Source organism: Eleutherodactylus coqui, chromosome 10, assembly GCF_035609145.1.
Source record: "Eleutherodactylus coqui strain aEleCoq1 chromosome 10, aEleCoq1.hap1, whole genome shotgun sequence".
NCBI lineage: Eukaryota > Metazoa > Chordata > Amphibia > Anura > Eleutherodactylidae > Eleutherodactylus > Eleutherodactylus coqui.
The window spans coordinates 19138683-19162421 of record NC_089846.1 but is presented as its reverse complement, the minus strand read 5'-3'; the positions used below and the strand labels follow the sequence as shown (position 1 = coordinate 19162421).

The following is a 23739-nucleotide window of genomic DNA, read 5'->3' as shown; positions in this document are numbered from 1 at the left end:
CACTTTGCAAAGTGAGTGATATGTTAATCAGGTACATCAAAATCCACAGGCATAGATCAGTTCAGAATGGCGTCATGTCTGCCGTTTTTATAGGATCCATTGTCTCTCTTTTCAGTACACAGTGGGGTTTCAGAATATCTGCATGTTAAAGGGGTTGTGCCAAGGGTGGAAGCCCTATTAACTATGCCCTATTAGGCCATATGAGCAACAAAGATTGGGGTCCCCCACTTCGGACCTCCGTCTATGAGTTGGAATGGAGAACCACTTGGTAAGACTGGCCCCTGTTCTGGTATACTTTCTGCTGCTTTGTAATACTACATTTCCCCTGTAGCTGATGCGTGGCTGGCCGCAGAATTGCCTGGTTGACGGGGGCTGCCCGGGGCAGAACCCAGGACAATCAACTCCTTTCCTTGGTCCCACATTCTCAGGGGGTTCGTGCAAGTTGGCACAACCTTTTTAAAGGGGTTGTCCAAAGACCTATGCTTGTAGATAGGAGCTAATTATCTGAATGCTGGGGTTCCAACCGCTGGGATCCCTAGCCAATAACAAGGGCAGGGGTTAGGAAGGTCCTTGAATGAATGAAACAGTGGTCATATGCACTACCGCTCCAGTCCTCTCGATGGGACTGCTGCAGATAATAGACTATAAGCACTCGGCTATTTCCAGCCATCCCATCAAAGCGGTAGTGCGCACATGTGACCACTGTTCCATTCATTCAGAAACCTTGAGGACTCCCATTATTGGTGGGGATCTCAGTAGTTGGATCCACGCTGATCCGTTACTTGTCACCTATCCTGTAGCTGAGGGATAAAGTCTTGTTCTAAGTCACAACCCCTTTAATGGAAAACTGGTGAAAACCATTTTATCCAGTGTGAATCACACAGATAATCAGGATGTACTGGGTGACCGCTACAACCCGCCTATATGCTCTGCTATAGTCCTTCAATATCATCCAGGCTGCTTCCTGGAAAACCTATTTTGAACCAGTCATATCTATCCTTTCCTTCAGTGCGCTGTAATTTGCACAGTGACTTTGACATGCTGCTGCACAGAGAACAGTCTGCAGCCTCTCCTGTGCCTTAAAGAGGTTGTAACCTATTGATCGTCTATCCTTAGGATGGGACATCAATATTAGATTGGCAGGGTTCCACCCCTAGCCACCCCCATTGATCAGCTATTTGCTGGGCTGCTGTACTCATGCACTGAGCTGATTTCTGCAGGAAATGGCTCCGTTCCCACTGCAGTGGCCAGGTTTGGTATTAAAGCCCATTGACTTCGATGGGAACTTTGCTTGTAATGACAAGACTGACCACTGAACAGAGCTGTCTGCTTCCTGCAGAAATCCGCTCAGTGCACAAGCACACTTACCGAGCAAAAAGCTGATCAGCGGGGTTCCTGAGTGGCAGACCCCTGTTGACCTACAGTTTTGTACAAAAATGTTGGATGATATGCTTAAAGTATGTAAGGAAAAAGTTGAAAAATGTTTAATAAAAAAAGCATTTAATCAAAAAAGAACTGCACGTGTGTCTCCAGGCTTCTACTCGTAATTTGATGAGCACTGCAGCTATAACTTCTGCTAGATGAGATTTGGCCACGCCATACCCTCTCCAATCCATCCTGAATGCGGCAGCCAGGCTCATCTTCCTGTCCAGCCGCTACTCGGACGCCTCTGCCCTGTGCCGGTCACTGCACCGGCTGCCCGTTAAATACAGAATTCAATTTAAACTTATTACCTTAATCCACAAAGCCCTCCACAGTGCAGCGCCCCCTATATTGCTTCCCTCATCTCAATCCATCACCCAGCCCGGGCTCTCCGCTCGGCAAACGAAACTAGACTGCACACCCCTCTAATTCGAACTTCTCACTCCCGCCTCCAAGACTTCTCCAGAGCAGCACCGGTCCTCTGGAATGCACTACCAAAGAACATCCGGGCAATCCAGGACTCGAAAATCTTCAGGTGTGCTCTAAAAACGCACCTCTTCAGGGAGGCATACCGCATTCTCTAATCAAACTCCTCTATACGCTGCCTGATAACATGCTCCCTGACCTACTGACTGCAATCCCTGCTAGCCGTCATAAACTGCTCCTGTAGTCATACTGATCCTGCCGTCGCATAGCTAAATGTCTGACTGTTGTCTGTATATAGCATCCCTCACTCTCCACCTCGCCATACCGTGCACATCTCCAGCCCTTTACCTTCTGTATCACCCCATTATTTGTAGTATGTAAGCTCGTTGGAGCAGGACCCTCACCCCTATTGTTTCCACCAACTGATTACGATTGTAACCGTGGTTCTGTAATTTTTTGTACTTTTGTCTTTCTGTATTCCCCCTGTCTATGTAAGCGCTGCGGAATATGTTGGCGCTATACAAATTAAGATTATTATTATTATTACTATGGGATGCACGGGCGAGGTACATGGGAGTTGTTGTTACAGCCTGCGGATGGTGATTTTATTTTTCCTCAACAGGATAGTGTGCAAGATGGAGGAGTCGCTGGTTCCTAAACCTGCGCCCGGGGTGGTTGAGCTATGTATCGGAGACTGCAGCTCTGAGTACAGGACTCAGTCCGAACAGCTTTACACCTTTGTGGTAAGATTCCAGCTTCTCTCACTTCACGTATGATACATGTTCCTTTATTGACAGCAGAAAATGCACCAAAAATATCCCAGCATTCCTTCCTCGATCTTCTCCTGCGCTTTGATCATATTTTATCTCGTATGGCAAAGGGATTTTCTGACATTCAAATAAAAAAGGCTCCGGAAAGTAGGTAAAGGTAGAGTATAAGAAAATCAAATAACCATTACTCATTGCTTCCAGGTCCGCTGCAGCTAATCGCTCCCCTCAGCAGCCATGTGTATATGAACGGCATGTGACCACTGAGTGGACACGGTCGGTGGAGCTGAACCAGAGACTTGGCAGAAGGGGGAGTAATGGTTATTTTATTGGTATAACATTACTTTAGGCTTCTTTTTTTGATTTGCCAGAAAGCACCTTTTAAAACTGAGAATAGATAAAGAAATCTTGTGTCCCAAGAGATCAGCCATGTCCCCCCCCCCCCCCCTCACTGTCCGGTGTCTGTTGGCTGTAAGACAACTGGCTGCAGCAGGAGCCTCTTCCCTCTCTGCTCTGGCTGCAGCAGGGGAATATTCATAAGCCCTGCATCCTTAACCATTACCCAGGGAAGATGGTGCAATGTCTCTATAGCGCCACCTGCAGGATGGCAGCTTCCTTATAATTCAATGTCCAATCTTCGGCATGTTAGAACGTCAGATATTAACCCGGGGGCTTTTTTTTCATGGAACGATAATCGTTCAGATTCTCACTGGATCGCAGTAATCTGAATAGTAGTCGTTTAGTTTAAATGCCGGTAGTGACTAAAAGATGAACGATAATTCATTCATCATTAGGTTTCTGCAGGCATAAAAATCAAACGACGATCAACCTATGTAGTCAGGCAGGCATTCATCTATGAACAACAATCTGTTTAACGTGAATGGTGGCGGAAGGCCGGAAGCAATCTCCGGCCACCTCCATTCACTGAGCAATTCCCTGCTCTCGTGTGAAAGCACAGGAGCGATTATCGCTGGGACGGCTGTTGGCCGCTGAAGTACCCAACAATCGTCCCATGTACAAGGACCCTTATAGGTGTTGCTACAGAGGCATCTTACCATTGCTTGACCCATACGTCCCCTTATGTCTTTTTGGCGATCTCCACAATGAGAAACAGTACCCCTCAAATGGAGCAGAGAAGTATGAGATTAACCCTTTATTATCTGCTGCATTTCTACAACAGGATTTGTCTCCAGAGCATGTAGAAAATGCTGCAGACTGACAAACAGCAGGGATCAGATTATCTCCTGTTTTCTGTTATCATTAATTTCTAGGTTTTCTGTTCCTTTAAGGTAAACCTAATCTACTTTTATATGAGGGAATTGTATTTAATGCAATTGCCTAATATAATTTTGCTGTTACCAGCCTTCCCTACATCTATAGTATACACACAGTGATGTCTGTATACAGCTGTAACGTAATATTGGCCGTCCCATCTGGTATCTTTTACCAAAGTTGAACAAAGTGTTTCATGCTGGTTGTTTTTTTTTTTTCTCATAGACTCCAACTTTCCATGAAGTGAATCCCATGCGTGGCCCGGCCTCTGGGGGTACTCGGCTCACTATCAGTGGGAAAAACCTGGATGCCGGAAGCTCGGTGTCTGTTCTCATCAGAGACTCCGAGTGCCGATTTGTCAGGTAAGTCTTTATATTATTGCTAAATTCCTTTATTTCGGCATCAACGGGATCTGCTAAGTGCCGAAGAATCGCATATTCTGCATTATTGAGCTATCATAGAAAAATATAAGGCGTATTCATCATTGCACTCTTTGGTTACTTCCCGGAGTATCGCAAAATTTAGTCAAACAAAACATATGACCGTAAGCCTCTTTTACACACAATAAACATCACTCAATGTTTGCTCAAAAGCCATCTTTTGAGTGATCGTTGTGTGTAAATGTGTGCCCATCGTGCACTTACCGTGCCCTTTGATCCATCACTGAGTTCAGTTCAGCTCAAAATCCGTCGTCCCTGATAAGAAGGACCGCACGCTGAGTTCTCCACGGGCAGCACTGATAACATTCTTTCAGTTGCTGTCCCACTAGAGAACGATAGGGATGTATTTAGAGAACAGACTGCCTGCTGTTCTCTAAATACATGCAAATGAAGCTAGTTAGCTATTAATGGGCTGGTTAGCCCATTAGTAGCTAATTCAAAATGATCGCTCAAATTTTGAGCGATCATCTGTGTGTGTAAATGGGGCTTCTGAGTAATGAAGTTCGCTTCTGCAGATGGATGATAAACGCATGGAGCATCAACCAAGGCTTCTTTACCTGACTGCTACTTGCTTCTCAGTAACCATCAGATAGAGAAACGCCTTTATACTTGACTGGTACATCTTTGTAGTTTCCGGATCCATTTCCAATGTTGTACAGTTGTCAATGGACAGTAATTTGAACCGTGTCTTTTTCACTGGGTGCTGCCATATTTGTGATCATCCTTAAACCCTGCACGTTTCTTGCGCAGTGTAGACACTCCGAGCGTCCTCAATCCAATGTGACTCTGTAATAACTAATGGCTCAAACGTATGCTCCAGAGATTCTCCATGCAGTGATGAACAGTCCGACCATGGTTGCTGCACTCTGTGCAATGATGAATATGCCCATAGAAAACACACATGTAAGGGTGGAGAACCTCAGGACGGTTCTTGTGCTGGAAACAATTGCTGCATTAATAGATGCCAGATTAAGGGGGTTGTCCAAGATTAAAAGTTATTCCTTATGTTAGATGTGTGATACCCAGAATGGGAATCCTGAAGGTCTCTGCATGATGTGAGCTGCAGTCAAGCATGTGCCCCTCTGCTCTAGTCATTTTAGGTGGACTGCAGGGATAGCCAAGTACAACTGTTCAGCTGTCTCCGGCAGCCCTATTTGAAATGAATGAAGCTGCAGTGCACATGCTTCACTGCCCTGCTCCTGCAGGGACCTTCAGGAATTCGGTTCTTCTAACTCGTGGGGGTCCCAGCAGTCCGGCTCCCATTTATCAGATGGTACAACCCCTTTTAAAGGCGTTTTTTCTTTCATTAGGTTTTGTTTTGTATACTTTCCTGCAACACCTCAACATCTGCTTTGTGTAACAGGAGGAATTTCCGTGAAATTGTTTGCATCTCGCCAGCATCATCTCAGGGCCCCAGCCCAGCAGCCATCACCCTACGGATAGACAGGGCCAGCATATGGAACCATGATGTGATTTACACATACACTGAGGACCCCACCATCATTCGTCTGGATCCAGCGTGGAGTATTTTCAAGTACGTTTCTTTATAGCTTTGTTTTTTTGAGTGGTATGTTTTGAAACTTCTGCCCCTATTTAGGTCCTGGGCTGTTAGATGAGAACTCCTGTAATCTATGGGGATCATATGCCTTGTACACTTCAGACTCTACATATACCATATAATCCCCATATACAAGGAGTTCATGTCAATACTCAGTCATTGTCTAATATTCCAAGTCATAACATTTTGCAACGGGTCAGAGGAAAGTTAAAAAAGATAAAAACTTTCTTTTTTAACTTTGTTTTATTTAACAAGTTACTGATCAGTATATTGTCACATGCATTAAAAGTTGGTTCAGCAATACTTTGGTGTTGGGCCATAGCAGAATATAATAATAGGCTGACATATCTGTAAATATAAAATACAACCGAAACAACTATTACATTTTTTAACACTCAAACCTGTATTGGCATCTATGCAATGAAATATCTCCATAAAAGGGAAATACCGTGTTTCCCCGAAAATAAGACAGTGTCTTATATTAATTTTTGTTCAAAAAGGTTTACTTTTTTACATGTATAGCTGCCTGGACACTATTTAAATTGACTTTTTAAATTAACTGTTAGCAGGGCTTAATTTTGGAGTAGGGCTTATATTTCAAGCATCCTCAAAGTCTGAAAAATCATTTTGCATCCTCAAAAATTCTGGAAGATCATGCTATGTCTTACTTTCAGGGTATGTCTTATTTTCAGGGAAACAGGGTAGTATGGGAAAGAGGGAGGGAGAAAAGGAGGAAAACAAATCTCTGTGGAATGTGAGTCTAGCGACATTTAAACATTTGTCTGGGCAGCCCCTATGTTGGTCTATTAGTTTTTCGTAGGGGATTATGGTGTCTAGTCTTTTCCAGCCAGATACGAAGGGCGCTTTCATAGCCATCCATATTAGGGCAGTTGTTCTCTAGGCTAAAAACAAAATCTCCCTGAGAAATATCCGTGTAGAACATGGCCATAATTGTTCATCCAGTAAACCAAACAGTGCAATTTTGGGATTCAAATTCAGAGTCCGAGGAGAAGATAAAAGTGGAGATATAGAGGTAATATCCGACCAAAAACTTTGTAGCTAAGGGCAGCTCCATATTAAATGCGAAAAATTAGCGTTCAGTTGATGACACCTGTGACAGGCCGATGTCTGGACTTTACCCATTTATTGGAAATGAGCAAGATTGGTGGATAGTATAAAGTTGTATTAGTTTATTATTAATGGCAAGGGATACATTTAAATCAGATTCCAACACATCTCACCACTCCTCAGACAGCAATGAGGGTGGATAAGGGATCTACCTTGGATGGTAAGTGGGCTGTAACTAATTCTGTCTGAGAGTAGGTCTGTGTACAGTATTGATATTAGGTCTTTGGGTCCTTGGGATTTAAAGGGGTTGTCCCGCGAAAGCAAGTGGGGTTAAGCACTTCTGTATGGCCATATTAATGCACTTTGTAATGTACATTGTGCATTAATTATGAGCCATACAGAAGTTATTCACTTACCTGTTCCGTTGCTGGCGTCCCCGTCTCCATGGTGCCGTCTAATCTTCAGCGTCTAATCGCCCGATTAGACACGCTTGCGCAGTCCTGTCTTCTGAATGGGGCTGCTCGTGCCAGAGAGCGGCTCCTCGTAGCTCCGCCCTGTCACGTGTGCCGATTCCAGCCAATCAGGAGGCTGGAATCGGCAATGGACCACACAGAAGACCTGCGGTCCACCGAGGGTGAAGATCCCGGCGGCCATCTTCACAAGGTAAGTAAGAAGTCACCGGAGCGCGGGGATTCGGGTAAGTACTACCCGTTTTTTTGTTTTTTTTATCCTTGCATCGGGTATGTCTCGCGCCGAACGGGGGGGCTATTGAAAAAAAAAAAACCAGTTTCGGCGCGGGACAACCCCTTTAAGTATACCTATTATAGGGTATTGTCTGCCAGGTCGCCAAAGAACACGATGGCTGATACTGGCATGGATATCACACAAGTGAAAGAAGCCGTGCAAAACCAAAAAACATTGAAGGCGCTCGCCTTCTGGGTCAACGTAAGCCGCAAACGAACAAACGGCTAACAACATCATTATTGGGCATTTCAAAATTGGGGTTGAGGCAGGAAGGAATTGAGTATTTGGAGCATGGCATAGCTGGAAATATCTAAACTGTTGGTGATGAGGTGCCTGAAAAACTTCTGGTGGTTGAGTAAATGAGGCGAGTATGTTATCTCTATAGACATCCTTCAACGTAACAACCTCTAGTTTGATCCAATATTGATAATGTAAGAAAAGTTCACAAAGTGCAGAAAGGCTAAATAGTAATTAATAGAATATTGATAATCTAGAATCGATTGCAGCGAGGGTAAGATGGGGTTGTTCCATAAGGTAAGATCCGACAGCGTATCTGAAAAATGCTAGCTATTGTTGGCGGTTCACCATATAGATAAAGCTAGTTTACGTAAGAGTAATAGATCGTAGGGGTTGGTGTATTCCAGGCATTCTAAAAAGCAGAGTAAATTATTGCCAGCCACGATTCCTGCCAAGTAATGATCTGCGGAGGTAAGTCTGCACCTAGGAACCATGGGTGTATATTTCTCTATTGGCCTGCTAAGTGATAGAGCCAGCACAGCCTGAGCTTTAGGGGTTTGGAAGGTGGAAAGGTTTAATTTAGAGAAGGACGAGCCCCAAATAAATGCGGTAAGGAGAGCGTTCAGGGACCTAGACTGGCATATGTTGCAAAGTATATAAACATTTAGGTTGTATTACCATTTTAATTAGATTTATACATCCCGCTACTGAAAGAGGTAATCTAGGCCAGAGTTCAGGTTTCATTTTAATAAGTTCTTGTAATGAGTTAATAGTTTCTTTAAGTGTGTTTTTCATAATCGCATACCGAAGTTACTCCAAGACATTTACACTCGTAAACTGCCGACAGGCCACAACTAGAGATCAATGATCTGATTACGGCCTGTGTACAGAATGGCAGATTTCTGCCAATTATTCCGGAAAATTGGGAGAAGGAATCTGTGTTTTATGGCTTGAGGAAATGATTTTTCTGGATTTTGGAGGAAGAAGATCATATCATCGGCATAAAGCCCTACTATACTTTCTCGTCCCCCCCAGCGAACACCTGTAATTGTTGGAGTACATCGCAGTCGAATAGCTAAGGCTTCTATAGCTGCGGGGAATAAAGGGCAGCCATGACGAGAGAGACGCTATCCGATGGGACGCCATTTACTATCAAATTAGTGCTTTGGGATTTATATATCATTTTAGGAATTGAGGACCAAACCCAAATTTAAGCAGGCAGGCCTTTAGGAAATTCCACTCCAGTGAATATGTGTGTCCAATAAAGCCAAGGCCTAGGGCATCAGATCATGTAATGGCGAAGACAGGACTCCAGGAAAAACGTACAAAAAGGCCCAGGGCATATCATATAATCGGCCAAGTTGAATAGTTGTCTGGACCCAAGTAATATTTATAGTTGTGGGTTTACCGGGTATGAAGCCTGTCTGTTCTGGTTGGATAATAGAATAACTTATATTAGGTTAAGTCTGGTAGTGAGAACCTTGGTGGCAACTTTATAGTCTGCACTAAGGCCCATGCCACAGAAGCGTGTCGCTTTGTGCATGTAATATGCTGTACCAATCTGCCATTGGCGGCCCTGCTGCTGCTCACACATCTTGCGCCAAATACGCGTGCAAGGAAAATCGCAGCAGGTCGTATCTTGGCACCTATTACGCGGGCACACATGCCAAGATATTTACGTGGTGATGAATGGCACGCAGCCAGTATGCAGCGTCATTGCCCGGCCTTACTAATGAAATAGTGCAATAGGAGCCACAGTCAGAGAGGGGTCTTTAACGGGTTTCAAAAGTACTATAGTAGTAGCTTCATAAAAGGAAGACAGAAAGGAACCTTCCAGATGGGCCTGTTGTAATGTGTCTAGTAACAATAGGGAAAGTCGTTCCATATACTTCTGATAAACCTCTATAGGGAGACCATCTGCTGAGCACCATATATGAGATGGCCTGGTGTATCTCATCCAGCTTAATGGGGGCATCTAGGAAGGCAACCGGCTCAGTGGAGGGGGTCAGGAATAGAAGTCTGATACAGACTTATTACCTGTAGAGCTATATAGCTTGGCGTAGTATCCCCTAAAATGGCTTGTAATAGATTGCGCTTCTATAATCATTGTACCGCGAGTCTCTTATTGTAAGAACGGAATTAGATTAATTATCTTGTTTAATTAAATTGGCTAGTAGATGACTGGACTGATTACCCATTTCAAAGTAATATTATTTAGTAAAGAATAGTTTTATGTTTGGTCTTTGCATGAATTTGATGTTCATAAAGGTGGTTAAGGCCCAACCAGTTTACCTTATTAGTGTCCGTAGGGTCAGATATGTATAGTTTCTCAGCTTCGATGAATTGGGATTCTAATAAGAGATCTGATTCAGGGTGGATCTGAAAGCTCCTCTAAGGTGGGCTTTAAGAGAGTCCCACCTCAGAGAGCATGACACATTGTCATCATGAATCTGAAGGAACAGGGAGGTCTGGTCAGGAATACCATCATAGGGGCCCATCAATTTAGGCCAGAAGGGATGGAAGTTTACAATTTGGGAGTATAGCTCACCCTGGAAATTGTAAGTATAGGACTGTAGGGTTATGGTCCGATATACCTCTGGGCAATGTGTAATAGGGGACATATGAATAGCAAGCGTTTAGGGGCTGTAATCAATTTGTGATCAAGATCCCTGTCCCGGAGATTGACAGGTGTATTCACAAATATCTGGGTGGCGCAATTTCCATAGATCGATCCAGCCTACACCATCAACCGACTTCCCAAATTGGGGAGTCAACCACACCTGTAAGACGCAGGCTTACTTGGAGTCCATCTTTATAAGGATCCATGACCTGGTTAAAGTCTCCCGTGCATATAACATCTGCAAGAGGATATTAGTGTGCTGCTTGTAGAACATATGCCTTGCTGGGTGGTGGATTATAAATACATAATAGATTCAGAATTACGTATGCGGAGGTGGATACAGCCTTACGGATCTCTGTGAACGCTGATGCGATTCCATCTTATTGATTTGTGTATTAGTATAGTGAGACTCCTCTGGAGAAAGAGGTGTGAAGGGAGCGGTCTGACCTGCCTTATTAAGGTGGTCTACTTTACTATCAAATGCGTCTCCTATAAGCGGACTGTGTGTCTAATACACGAGATGACCACGTACATCCCATGAAAACAGGTCAAAGCTATTAAAGTGTACATAGAGAAATATTAGCCGTTGGCAAATACCAACTTTGAGAGATTTCAGAAAATATAATGGAGATAATACCATTCTTATTAAGAGTACAAAGTGCTAATACCAATACTAACTAAACAGGATTTAAGTAAAAAACGCTTATATAGCTAGTTGATGGCATCGAAGATTCTCATGTATTATAGGGATGCCAAGTAAAAAAAAAAAAAAAAAAGCAATATCATGGAGAAATTAATTGGTGTAGTAGCAATAAGGCCTCATGCACACGGCAGGTCCGGATTCCCCCTGCAGAATCCCACATGGGATCTGGCCCAGACTGCAGTGGGTGACCCTGCGTTCCTTGTGTGTGCAGACGGAGGCTGTGCGGAAGTCGTCTTCTTCTTTCGCCTTCTCTGTACTGCGGATGGTCCGCATGGCTCGCCGTCGGACATGCTCAGTATAGATTTTTTTTTCTAAACTCCTGCTTTGCTTGTGGGATGGGCCGCGGGTCGGATGGCTTCCATCGACTCCAATGGAAGCCGTCCGTGCGTGAACTGCAGGAAAATGGGGCATGCTGCGATTTTTCATTCGCGAGTGGAAACTGCAATTGGTTGCATGATGATTTTTTTTTGCATTGCATGTTATGGAGGGTTATTGCTGCGGAATCCAGAGGCGGATCCCCTCTCCGGGTTCTGCAGCAAAAATCTGCTTGTGTGCATGAGGCCTAAAACTGTGATACGTGTATAAGCTTCGTATCAATGCAGAGGGTGGTGGCGACAAAGGGGGGGGGGGAAATTTCTTGATCACCCTGTCCTACCCCCAGAAAGGGAAGCAGGGTGGATGTTTTTTAGATGATCGATATGAATCTATTTATCAATATGTTATTTCAAAATTGTGGTTACCGCTACCTTCAAACCAGGAGCGTATTTAGTGCAGTCCCATAGGTCCGACTGAAGATATCCATGTTACTGTAAAGAAACAGTAGTTACTCATCAATATAAATTTAGGTGGGATGCATTTGGAGCCCCTCCAAGGTTTTTGTTGGGGACTGTAGAAATGTCACCCTGCCATCCACCACAACACGCAGGCGCTCCGGGTAGGCCATGGAGTAAGGGATTCCTCTGTTCTTGAATCGTTTTTTAATATGATGAGGCAATTACCTATTTCACCAATGCGAGCCGACACACAACTAAATGCAAAAACAGTGTTTACTTTTAGTTATCGCTCACTTTCAACAGCATAAAAATCATCGCTGAGTGTAAACAGTCAGCGTTTCACATAAAATATGAAGCGCTGAGCGAGAAATCAGCGATAGTCAGCGAGGCTCTGCCTGTCTAAACACTCAGTACGAGTGAGCGCTAACAACCCTAGCGGCGACGTCATCGCTTGTGAAGTCATTTAACCATCCGTTGTCCCGTGTAAAAGGCATCCAGTCATGCTGGTGGTTAACTACCCCAGCCCCCCTAACAACTTTCTTATACAAAAAAGTTTGCATAAACTTCTATATAGATTAGGCTTCAAAGCCTTTTCCTTATCTACAGGTTCTTCCTCTTCTTGAGTCAGTAAAAATAGAAGAAAGGTTTAGATGTCAGTAAATTGTGAAGATAATCAGTGGAGCCCCTTATCAGACATGGCACCCAGCTATCTCTCTCTTTGGATGTTACCACATGATCTGATATCTCTGGTGTCACGTTTACCCCTTGTTATCTACGTTGTACACTTCCTTTGTGTGATTAAAGGTCTTTTCTCCTCACTTTCTTACATTATTTCTCTGATCAGCGGCAGCACTGCAATCACCGTGACGGGGACGCATTTACTGACCATTCAAGAGCCCAAAGTACGTGCCAAGTATTCCGGCATAGAGACAATCAATGTGAGTATTTGTGTGAAGTTGGTTATTTTTGCCTTTTCTTTTTTTTTCTTTTTTTTTACACAACAGCAGATCTAGTCGATCGTATTGTTATATTTTGAAGCACCACAAGTCACAAAGTAAAACGCGAACAAACAATACTTTACTCCATCTTCTTCTTTTCTACTTTGTAATAAATTGCAAACCATAAGGTAAAATACATAATCTATTGTTTACCACATTCTCCCCCTATATTTTAATGAAGGCATTCTCTCCTCCTTTTTGTTCTCCAACTATGAGGAAAGACTGTTGAACAGTGGCGAGGCTAAAGCTGCCCAATAACATTACATAGGTGCCATCCAAAAGCTATCTAACCTCAGGATAGATCATCAGTAAAGATGGCATATTACTTGAGCGAGTAGTGCCTTAGCCGAGTATCTCCCCGCTCGTCTCTAAAGATTCGGGGAACGGAGGGGAGATCTCTCTCTCCCTCTCTCTCCCCCCCCCCCCCCCCCCCCCGCCGGCCCCCGAATCTTTAGAGACGAGCGGGGAGATACTCGGCTAAGGCACTACTCGCTCGAGTAGTGTGCCTTAGCCAGTATACTCGCTCATCTCTAGTCATCAGTAGTTGACTGGCTGAGGTATGCTGCTCAGGATCCTTGCTGATTAAGGCTGTAGTACTGCAGTGAGCGATGTGACATGCTCAACAGTCACACGGCCTAAGAGCAGCTCCATCCATTCATGTGAATGGAACTCTTCCGCAATACCCAGCACAGCCACTGTATAGTGCTGTGGTGACAGCGGTGCTCACCAGGGTGCCATTGTCACTTCAGTCAACTGATTGGTGGGGATTCCAAGCGACAGACCCCACTGATCCACTATCCTCAGCATAGCTCATCAATAGTGTAGTCCAAGAAAGCCACTTTCAATCCCTCTTGCCTAAGCCTCATCTCTCCCAAACAGATTTGGGAGACCCTTTTTTTCCCCATACACATTGTATCTCATGTGAATGGCCATCCTTAAGCTGTGTCATTTGGAGACATGCAATTATATATATATATATATATATATATATATATATATATATATACACACACTACATGGCATACATTTTTTGTACAATGCGAGCCTAGGGGTAACTGAGGTCACTGGAAGCGCATATAGAGGCGCCTGGAGGTATTCGTCACAAGTAGAGGGCGGCTTGAATGGGAAAACTTCTGCTTCTTTCAAGACCACTTTCACTCTGCATTTTGCACTGACCATCTGCGGTTTTCCCATCATCTATTAGCCAGAAAACATGTATAAAGAGAGCGCTCTCCACAGATTCCTTCAAGTCCATCATTTACAGGGCAGACGATTGATTCCAATATCTGCTGTGTAAGGGTCCTTTTAGTCCACCCGATTCTCGATAGAACAATAATCGTTCCATCTAAAAGTGCCCTAATGCTTCATCTCTTCCCTGGTGGCTCTGTAACACTGGCTGCCAGTTTCCCCATAGATTACAAGTGATCGCTGGGGATCCTCATAGGAGGACACTATAGAGCGGTGTGGGAAAATGTACATTTTACCGCACACCGTCTTGTGTACCTAAGTGTGTGACTTTCTGCATTTTTGTGCCTGCTCGCCTCTTATGGTTAGAGACAGGGCTGCTCATGACCCATCACACTCACTAGCCTAAGGCCGAATGCAGACGGCCGGGTCGGATTCCAACTGCAAGATTCTCACAGCGGGATGCGACCCTGTGCCCCTGCAGTGACCTCCGGCTTACCTGTCCGGCGTCTTCACTCTGCGGTTGTGCCGGCTGGTGCACATGCGCAGTGCAGAGCCAGCGCGTCAGAGGCTCTCTCTGAAGTAGGACATGCCGCAATCCCGCTCAGCACTTCTCATAGACTCTGAGCAAGAAGCCTGCAAGAGCCCAGCAATCTAGCAAGAAGTCTTTAAGTCTAAAGCTGCCTGTCCATGGGTGTATTTTCATTGGGTTCCCCGGCGGCGATAATCCGGCTGCAGGGAACACAGTGAAAGCTTTCTATAGCGTTGCTATGGAAAGCGCTTTTCCCCTGTCCACAAGCAGAGAATCATAGCGATTCTCCGCTCGCGGGCGGCAATTCTTAGCATGCTGCGAATTACCGCGATTCTCTGCGGTCAGCCTATCTGTCAGATAGGCTGACAGCGGAGATCCGTCTGCCAGCTCCTGCTTCCGGCTCCCATGGCGGAGATCTGCCGCAGGATACCGCAACGCCTGTGGACAGGCAGCTTAAATGTTCCGCATGAGCGCCGACTACCGTAGCGGCTAAATGGCCGTTGGCCCCATGTAAAAGGGCCATTAGAAATAGTCGGTCTAAGTAAATCCACCCCTCTGTGATCTGCCGATAGTTAAAGAGCAGACAACCCTTTAAATGTATAGACTTGATGTTTTCAATATGACTACCTGTCATTGGCAAATCACTGATTTATTTTCCGTGACTCTTCTTAACGGTCCCAGCTGTTGCAGTCTCACAGGTCAGGATGATAACACAATGTCATTTGCATTTCCAGACCTGCCAGATAATTAACGACACTCTGATGGTCTGTAAAGCCCCCGGTATTTATCCCTCCAATGGCGAGATTGTTTCCGAAGACGGGATTCCACCAGATGAGTTTGGCTTCATCTTGGACAGCGTGGCAAGTCTCCTAACATTAAACTTCACCTCTTTCATCTATTATCCCAACCCTATTGTGGAGACTTTTGGGTCTGGTGGAGTTTTGGAGATCAAGCCAGGGTCTCATGTCATCCTCAAGGTGAGTATCTTATCCGAAGTTACTGAAAAGTACAATAATAGCGACTAGAATACTGCATTACTCCGCACAGTCGTCCTCTTTGATTTAGAAATTTTTGGGGGTCTTGAATTCTCTTCTAAGTAGATAATTGGAATATTTGGAATACAGAGGAGGATTATGGATTATTTTGGTATAACAACGAAGATTACCTTTGAAGTCAAAACAATAGAATGGAATAGATTTAAAGGGGTATACCCATCTCGGCTTTTCATAGCCTACATGGGAAGCTGCTTCTATGGTTACCGGCCACCCAGCTGAAGCCTACGGAAAGAGCCAAGCGCTTAGTGCAGCAGTTTTTCTGTAACTCTTTGATGATGGAAGCTACAGAAACTGTGTATCACAGCACACTATGCTGATTCCGTAGCTCCCATCAACGTCGATGAGAGCTACAGAAATGGTGCTAGGCGGAAGCGCTCTGCTCTTTCCGACAGGTACCATAACAGAGCACCAGGTTTTCCTATTTCGGCCATGACTTGAAAACAGGTTGCATGAGATTAGAAAAGGAGTGTGTTTTTTTTCTTTAGAAACAGTGCCTCTTTTGACCATGGGCTGTGTCTGGTATTGCAACACAGTCTTATTCCTTTAAAGGGGTTTTCCAGGAGTAAGATATTGATGGCATCCTCAGGATAGATCATCCATATCTGTTTGGCGCACCCTCCTCCAATCAGAACTCCTACCAGTCAGTTGTCTGAAGTGACTATGGCGCTTATGTCAGTGCTGTGGCCACTTCACTGCATATTGTATAGTGACTATGTCTGATATAGCAGCACAGTCCATTCACTTGGGACTGAGTTGCTCTTTGGCCATGTGACCGGTAAACAAGATGTGACATGCCTAAAGGCTCATTTACAAACAATTGAAAGATTGACCGTTTTAGGGATCATTTTGCTTAAGGTACTAATGGGCACTAATGCCCATTAGCACTTTATCAGCATATGAGCCTTCTGGAGTTGTTTGCAGAGCACAGCAGGTGGTCTGAGCTCTGCAATCAGCTCCTTTGTTCTCATATGGGCTGCTGTCATGAATACAATGTAATCAGCCACATCCATGGAGAACACAGCGTCTGGTCTGTGTTATCTACTCTCCATCTGAGAGATGGATTTTAAGCTCACCTTAAAATCCATCGTTCAGCCAAAGAGTCAATGATGGGAACATTTACACGCAACGATTCTTACTCATATGCCACTGTTTTAACAAATTTTGAGCGATAATCGTTGCGTGTAAATGGGCCTTAAGATGTTGCAATGATCAGTTAGGTGCCACACCCTCTTCAAACATCTGATCGACACAGGTTTCCCCACCAATCTGATACTGATGACCATACTATGGATAGATCATCAATATCTGGTTGACGAAAAACCCATTTAAGTAGAACTAGACTGCAATACCAGACCATGGACAGAAGTGGCACAGTTTCTGGGATAAACGGCAGATCCTTCTAATTTCATCCAACTCCTTTTAATATGGTGACTTTGGTAGATCATTGGGTGGTAAGTGGCTGGAGATCACTGTAATTGGCATAAATAGAAAATGCTGCATTTATGTTATATTTTTTTGATCAGCTCCCTGTCTTTACCCGTTATCAGTTTATCCCACCCCGTTTATACCGTGTGATATATTTTGGGGATAATGTTCTCTTTCTGTTCAGGGAAGGAATTTGCAGCCTGCTGCCCCTGGAGGAGCCAAGCTGAACTACACTGTACTGATTGGTGATGAGCCGTGTGCACTTACTGTTTCTGATACCCAGCTGCTGTGTGATTCCCCAAGTCAGACCGGAGAGCATCGGGTCACTGTGAGTAAAACTTGTCTTTGTGAATTAGTACCTTCCCCTGAGTTTGGCCTTACAATCGGAGGCCATCAGGGTCACCTTTCTATTTCCTTATGCCTGTCAATTCCACACACACCTTACCCCTGTTCTTTGAGCTGCTCATATTCTGTTTTCAATGTTGCCAACATGGAAGATTTTTCCAAGTAAGTTCTTAAAACTTTGTTCTCACCATACAGATCCTGGTGGGTGGGATGGAGTTCTCCCCTGGAAGTCTTAGGATCTACTCAGATAGTTCACTGACTCTACCGGCCATCGTGGGGATCGGTGCCGGAGGAGGGCTGCTACTTTTGGCCATTATTGCCGTCCTCATTGCTTACAAGAGGAAAACAAGGGATGCGGACCGCACACTCAAGAGGCTCCAAATGCAGATGGATAACCTGGAGTCCCGAGTGGCACTGGAGTGCAAGGAAGGTGGGTAGTGAACGTTGTCCTTGTCAATTTGTATGCAGTATACTTTAAGGTATTTTCACACTATGTTTTGCACTGTCCTTCAGAGCATATGCCAACATATAACTTCGGTTTATACCTCTGGCTCATGCCACTATAGCCATACAGTGACTGTCACCCATAGGCTTCCATTGTAAAACACAAAGTATACACTTTTTTCTTTGCTGGACAGTAAACTGCTGTTCCATAACAAAAGAAATGGTAGATCAATGTATACCGGCCTGACAGAAGCTAAAAAACACTCTTGGCCCCCAACAAGTGAATCGGGGCCCATGGGGTACTTTTACCATACAGTATGCACTAGTTTTCCTGACACATACTACTTTAACCCTTGAGCCTCATGTCCACGGGCAAAATTGAATTGTGCAATCCACACAGATAATCCGCAGTTCAATATGCCCATAGACATTCATCGGGCATCCGCAGGTAATTAAATGCCTGCAGATGTCATTTTATCCCAGCGTGCGGATCACACGCGTGATAAAGATCGTAGCATGCTCCATTTTCTGCGGTTTCCCACACGGACGGCTGTAATTGAAGTCAATGGAAGCCGTCCGATCCACGGCACAGCCGAGGATGACACTGTGGCTGTGCAATGGATGCGCAGGAAGGCAGGAGATTTAAAAAAAAATAAATAAGCGCGGCGCATGGACGCATTCGCCGTGCAGAAGAAAGAAGATCTGACCGCGATGGAGGAGACCCGCGCCGCGTCCAGACAGGTGAGAAAATGTCTCTTTTGGCCTCATGGCTGCGGGCACGGCTGGAAACCACTGCAGGATTCTGCACTGGGAATCCATGCTTGCCCGTGGACATGAGGCCTTGGTATCAGTCCCATCACATCAAAACTTGCCAGTAAATATATATATTTTATTGTCCTCTCCCTTCATGTTTAGCGATTTGCTTAGCTATCTGTTTCTGGAGAAACTTTAATGACAACTGATATGGTGATTATCGCAGCTTATATGGGTGGCGTCACCCGGCTTTCGGAGGCTTTTGAATGGAAAATGTACCCAGTTGTGCATCTGCTGCCACTTTGTCAGCACTTCACTAAGTAGACTTCACTTTCAGGTGTCTGGGGGAGTTGGATTATGTAACCCTAGGAAGATCTATAATGGTATTATTTTGGTTTTGTTACCCAGTGTCCCCAGGCACCACCCATCCACATTAGTGTATTTAAAGCCACGTGTTGTCCGTGTTCATCCACAGACAGTACACAGACCCATTACATGTCTATGAGGGTATTGCATGTACTACTCTGGTCTGCATCATGGATGCGATATAGGACAAGCAAATGATTATCAATGTGCAGAGCCCGTGTAAGTTGGACAACACATGGACTGGTATCTATATGCTTCTTGGGTGCTACTCTCATTAGCGGTCATCTTAAGGGTTAATGGAACAGGCATGACCTCATACAAGGGAGTTCCTTGTGTCTCTGCGCCTTCTTCACTGGATCAATAAAACGTTACACTAGGCTAAAATGGTGCTACGGCAATAGGGGATGGATGGGGGGTGGGGGGGGGGAAACAATTAGGAGTAAGCTCAAGATAAACTAATGGCAGCGTGATTAATTATACACATCAATCATTGTGCTGTGTAGTCACTCTGAAGGGGTGAGTGATGGACTAATCAGACACACCGAAAGCCACTCATGGAGATAAAGTGGTAAATCGTTGCAGGATATCAGGTGCGATTACCAATAGTAACCAGTAGGACTCAGTTCAGAATGACTATTGGGAGCTGGATTCTGTGCATGTTAAAGGGGTTGTCTGACCAGTGGGACCCCCACCGTTCACTAAAGATGGATCCCATGTCCCCCACGGGAGTGCAGTGCTGGCCAGGCAGTTCCATAGAGGTGAATGGAGCAGGAAAGGGGATAGGTTTCAATCTTTGGACGACCCCTTTAATAAAGGTGTCTTCCGGGCTGTATATTGTCACTTTCCTAGAAGCTAAGATTCCATATTCTTAATTTCCTGCGGTTGGCATCAAACACTTTCTCTGTGTGCTTCTTGCATTAGGTCATATTTCTCTCTCTTATGAGTTGTGAACGCTCCAGATTTTGGATTCAGTTCCTTCCCTCTGGCATGAACATTTTCATCACTGACATTCTCCCCTCTTGGGACTTCATTAGCGGCTAGAAGTCAGATTGGATACAATAACAGAACATTCCCCTCAGACATTAACAGCTGTCTGTTCCGGCATCCCAAGGGCATGCCAGGCGCCGGGAGTGGCGCTGAGAGACTGTGCCCTACAGGTGGAAGGAGGAAAAAAACGAAGCGCTTTAGGACATATTATGCTGCGTTTATACTATAGATTCATTCAGAAAATCGTGAAAACGAGCGAAACTGAACAATATCTTTCAGTTTAAACACAGCCAAAGACTAACGAGAACCGTGCGCTTCTCATTCTTCCCATTTCGGTTGGCATTAAAATCATCGCCGTCTTGGGCTCTTATTGTGCAGTCTAAACACCGATCACTCCATGTTTCACATACAAATGCGAAAAACATTGAACGATTCGTGCACAAAAACAGTCTCTTTACAGTCTAAACACGCTGCCCGAGTGCGGACGTGATGATGCCACCAGCTTGTTCGCTCGGACAAACGAGAATCCTAAGACTCTTGGCCTGTGTAAAAGGGGCATAACATAACCCTCTGCTATCAGCACTTGCAACACTAGCATCATGCTTACATTAAGCTTTGCCATATATAAAGGTCTTCTCTTGCAGATGGCATTCCTCACAGATACGGCTTGGCTCGGCTTTCTTGCCGCACCTGTATGGTTTTCAGCTATTGCAAATAACTTCAAAATTATTCTAAAGAGGAATTGCCGAAAGTGTTATGAAAAATGTGGAGAAAATGCTTGATATAACCGTTCCCATACCATTACGGCAACACTATGACCCTAATCTCCATCCACATCAATGTCTACATCCTAATTGACTGTCAGTAAATGCTGCCAGATACGTGCACACATCAATGTGTATGGTGATTTTATATAGTGACCCATTAAAAATACCAATCCAGACCAGAACAGGAAGTGTTGTCAGGAGGACATAAATCAGGGGTGGCAAACACATGGCCTGCAGGCCAAATCTCATTTCTTCCACCTGTACATTGTACGACTGCCTCTTGAGTTATGGACAGAGGTTATTGTATTATAGACTCTACAATACAGCAGTAACCTCTGTCCACGACTCATGGAGCAGCCGTGCACGGGTGGCAGAAAAGAAATGATACATGTGACATAGATGGGAATATGATGCGGGTTTGGGGTATTCCTTTGTTCTTTTAGATTAGCCAAGAATCTGGATTATCAAAAGTAGTAGTGCTGGAAATATTAAAGTGACCCTCCGGTTCTGGACAAAGGTGGTCGCAGCGATTCTCGGAGTACCTGATGCATGTTGTACATTTAGTATGCATCACTCTTAGACCTCATTCACACGGCTGCATGCGTAAAATGCTGCATGGATCACACAGCGTTTTACCAACCCGTGGAGCAGGCGATGAACCAGCTATCTCTGCGTATAGCACTGACTGCGTGTATCACACAAGTGTGACTTGTTTAAGTTCTCCGCTCTGCCCCATAGCGACGTTGCGCATGCATCGTCGCCCATAAATATTTTGTCCATACATATTGTATTACATATGGACAGCCTTGCATACACTACCCAGAGAGAAACGATAGGGCTATTCGTGCGTGATACGAAGTGAAATAGAGTATGCTGCCATCTTTTTCACCTACATATCTCCATGCAACGAATACACGCTAATGTGAGTGGAGTAATGAAAATCAATGTTATTTCATTGACTCCATTCACCACGTATCACGCGGGCGTGCATTGCGTACATAATACGCTGTGAAATCACAGTCATGTGAATAAGCCCTTTAGATACTACATGCTAATCTGACTACAATACTGACCAATCAGAGCAGGTGGCATATATTGTATTTCAGCCGCACTTCAGTAGCGGTGAACGATTCCAGCGACCTCATTGGTTGTTGGGTACACTCCCCCCCTTTGGAGATGTGCACGAGTGCTACTTCACGAGACTCGCGGGGTGTTAGTGTTTGGGGTTAGGGTTAGCGGTTAGGGTTTAGGGTTGGGGTTAGGGTTAGTTGCCGACCCTCCTACGGCCCTGCTGCTGCTTATTTAAAGGGCTGCCCACTCGTGCACATTTCCAAAGGGGGGGGTGTACCCAACAACCAATCAGGTCGCTGGAATTACTCACCGCTACTGAAGTGCGTCTGAAATACAAAATATGCGAGCAGGTGTAGTGTCTTGCAGTGCTTTTACAGGTAAGGATTTATTGAGCGAGCGACGTCAGAGTTCACTCGTGCAGCCTGTTAATACAGGCAGATAAATCCTTTGCTCACTTAATCGTTTAGTGGTTAGTGAATGAGAACAACTGAGCAATCCGTATTTAAACTGCACAAATTGGCCAACGATGATTTTCATTCCTGCATGAAATGAATGATAAGCGAATTATCATTCGTCGTTTGAACGTTCTTTCTAAACGCATCTATAGAGGAATGATGCATACCAAAGTACAGTGTGCATCAGGTAGTCAGAGAAGGGATGCGGCCATCTTTGTCCAGGACAGGGGGGTAGCTTTAACTCCTATAGGTTAGGATTTTGCACCCCATTCAGATAAAACTAGTGAAGGGATCAATCTATAAACCACCTACAGTAGTCTATGGGAGCAGGATGCAGCCATCGGGGACATTTGGCTTGAGGTTGCACAATATAACAATTTAATGTGTGTCATGTACTAGTATCATCTCAATCTTCTGCCTGTGTTGGTAATCGCCATTTATTCATTTATTCCAGCATTTGCTGAGCTCCAGACAGACATCAATGAGCTGACCAATAATATGGACGGAGTGAAGATCCCATTTCTGGATTATAAAACCTATGCCATGCGGGTCCTGTTTCCTGGCATAGAAGACCACCCAGTGCTCAAGGAGCAGGATGTGAGTTATTCCCATTAGTACTAGTGAGCAGAGATGTAATTCAGCCACTGTCTCTTAAAGGGGTTTTCCTGCACTAAACTATTGATGACTTATCTTCAGGATAGGTCATCAACAGTTGATCAGTGGGGGGTCCACCACTCGGGATCTCCACCAATCGGCTGATTGAAGTGACAGTAGCACTTGGGTGGCACTTGCCTGATCTCCACAGCCTCTTCCATCAGCTGATCAGTGGGGATCTCAAGCAGTAGATCCCTGCCAGTCCTTAGGATAGGTCATTAAGAGTTAAGTCCCGTAAAAGCCCTTAAAGCTTGCTTTACATGTTAGATGTGTATTGGTCGAACCCGCCTATTTGGTGGAATCAGATAGCTGTCTTGTGTTTGGGGGGCCTCCCGACTCAACCCTAACAGCAGATGTTATGGGAGATGAGTTTCAGGCTATTGGATTTTAGCATTCCCAGTCCTTTTCTGGGAGATAAGCCGCCAGATGTGTCTGACAGCAGCTTGGATTGGGCATGTTGAAATCTCCCAACCTGATGCTCATCTCCCCTAACATCTGCCGCTAGATGTCTGGCAGCAGCTTTCTCCCCTTTTGAGAACCACACATGTTCGGACAAATGTACATATGTGTATGGTTGGAGCATGAGACAGATCAACAGGTACAGTATGTCGTGTATGGGCAGTTTTAGAGTCCTACAGGAAGGCGTATGTATATTTTATATTAATATAACAT

The 23739-nt window shown here is 44.7% G+C and overlaps 1 protein-coding gene across 1 annotated transcript in view; it reads left to right on the top strand.

Annotated features, from left to right (window-relative positions):
* PLXNA3 (plexin A3) overlaps positions 1 to 23739 on the top strand; it is a 122641-nt gene that overhangs the window by 88430 nt on the left and 10472 nt on the right. The window contains exons 14-21 of the mRNA XM_066580458.1: positions 2471 to 2591; positions 4113 to 4249; positions 5691 to 5861; positions 12875 to 12968; positions 15480 to 15722; positions 17410 to 17553; positions 17766 to 18000; positions 22868 to 23010. Coding sequence (XP_066436555.1) covers positions 2471 to 2591; positions 4113 to 4249; positions 5691 to 5861; positions 12875 to 12968; positions 15480 to 15722; positions 17410 to 17553; positions 17766 to 18000; positions 22868 to 23010 — 1288 coding nt within the window. The remainder of the gene's footprint in view (positions 1 to 2470; positions 2592 to 4112; positions 4250 to 5690; positions 5862 to 12874; positions 12969 to 15479; positions 15723 to 17409; positions 17554 to 17765; positions 18001 to 22867; positions 23011 to 23739) is intronic.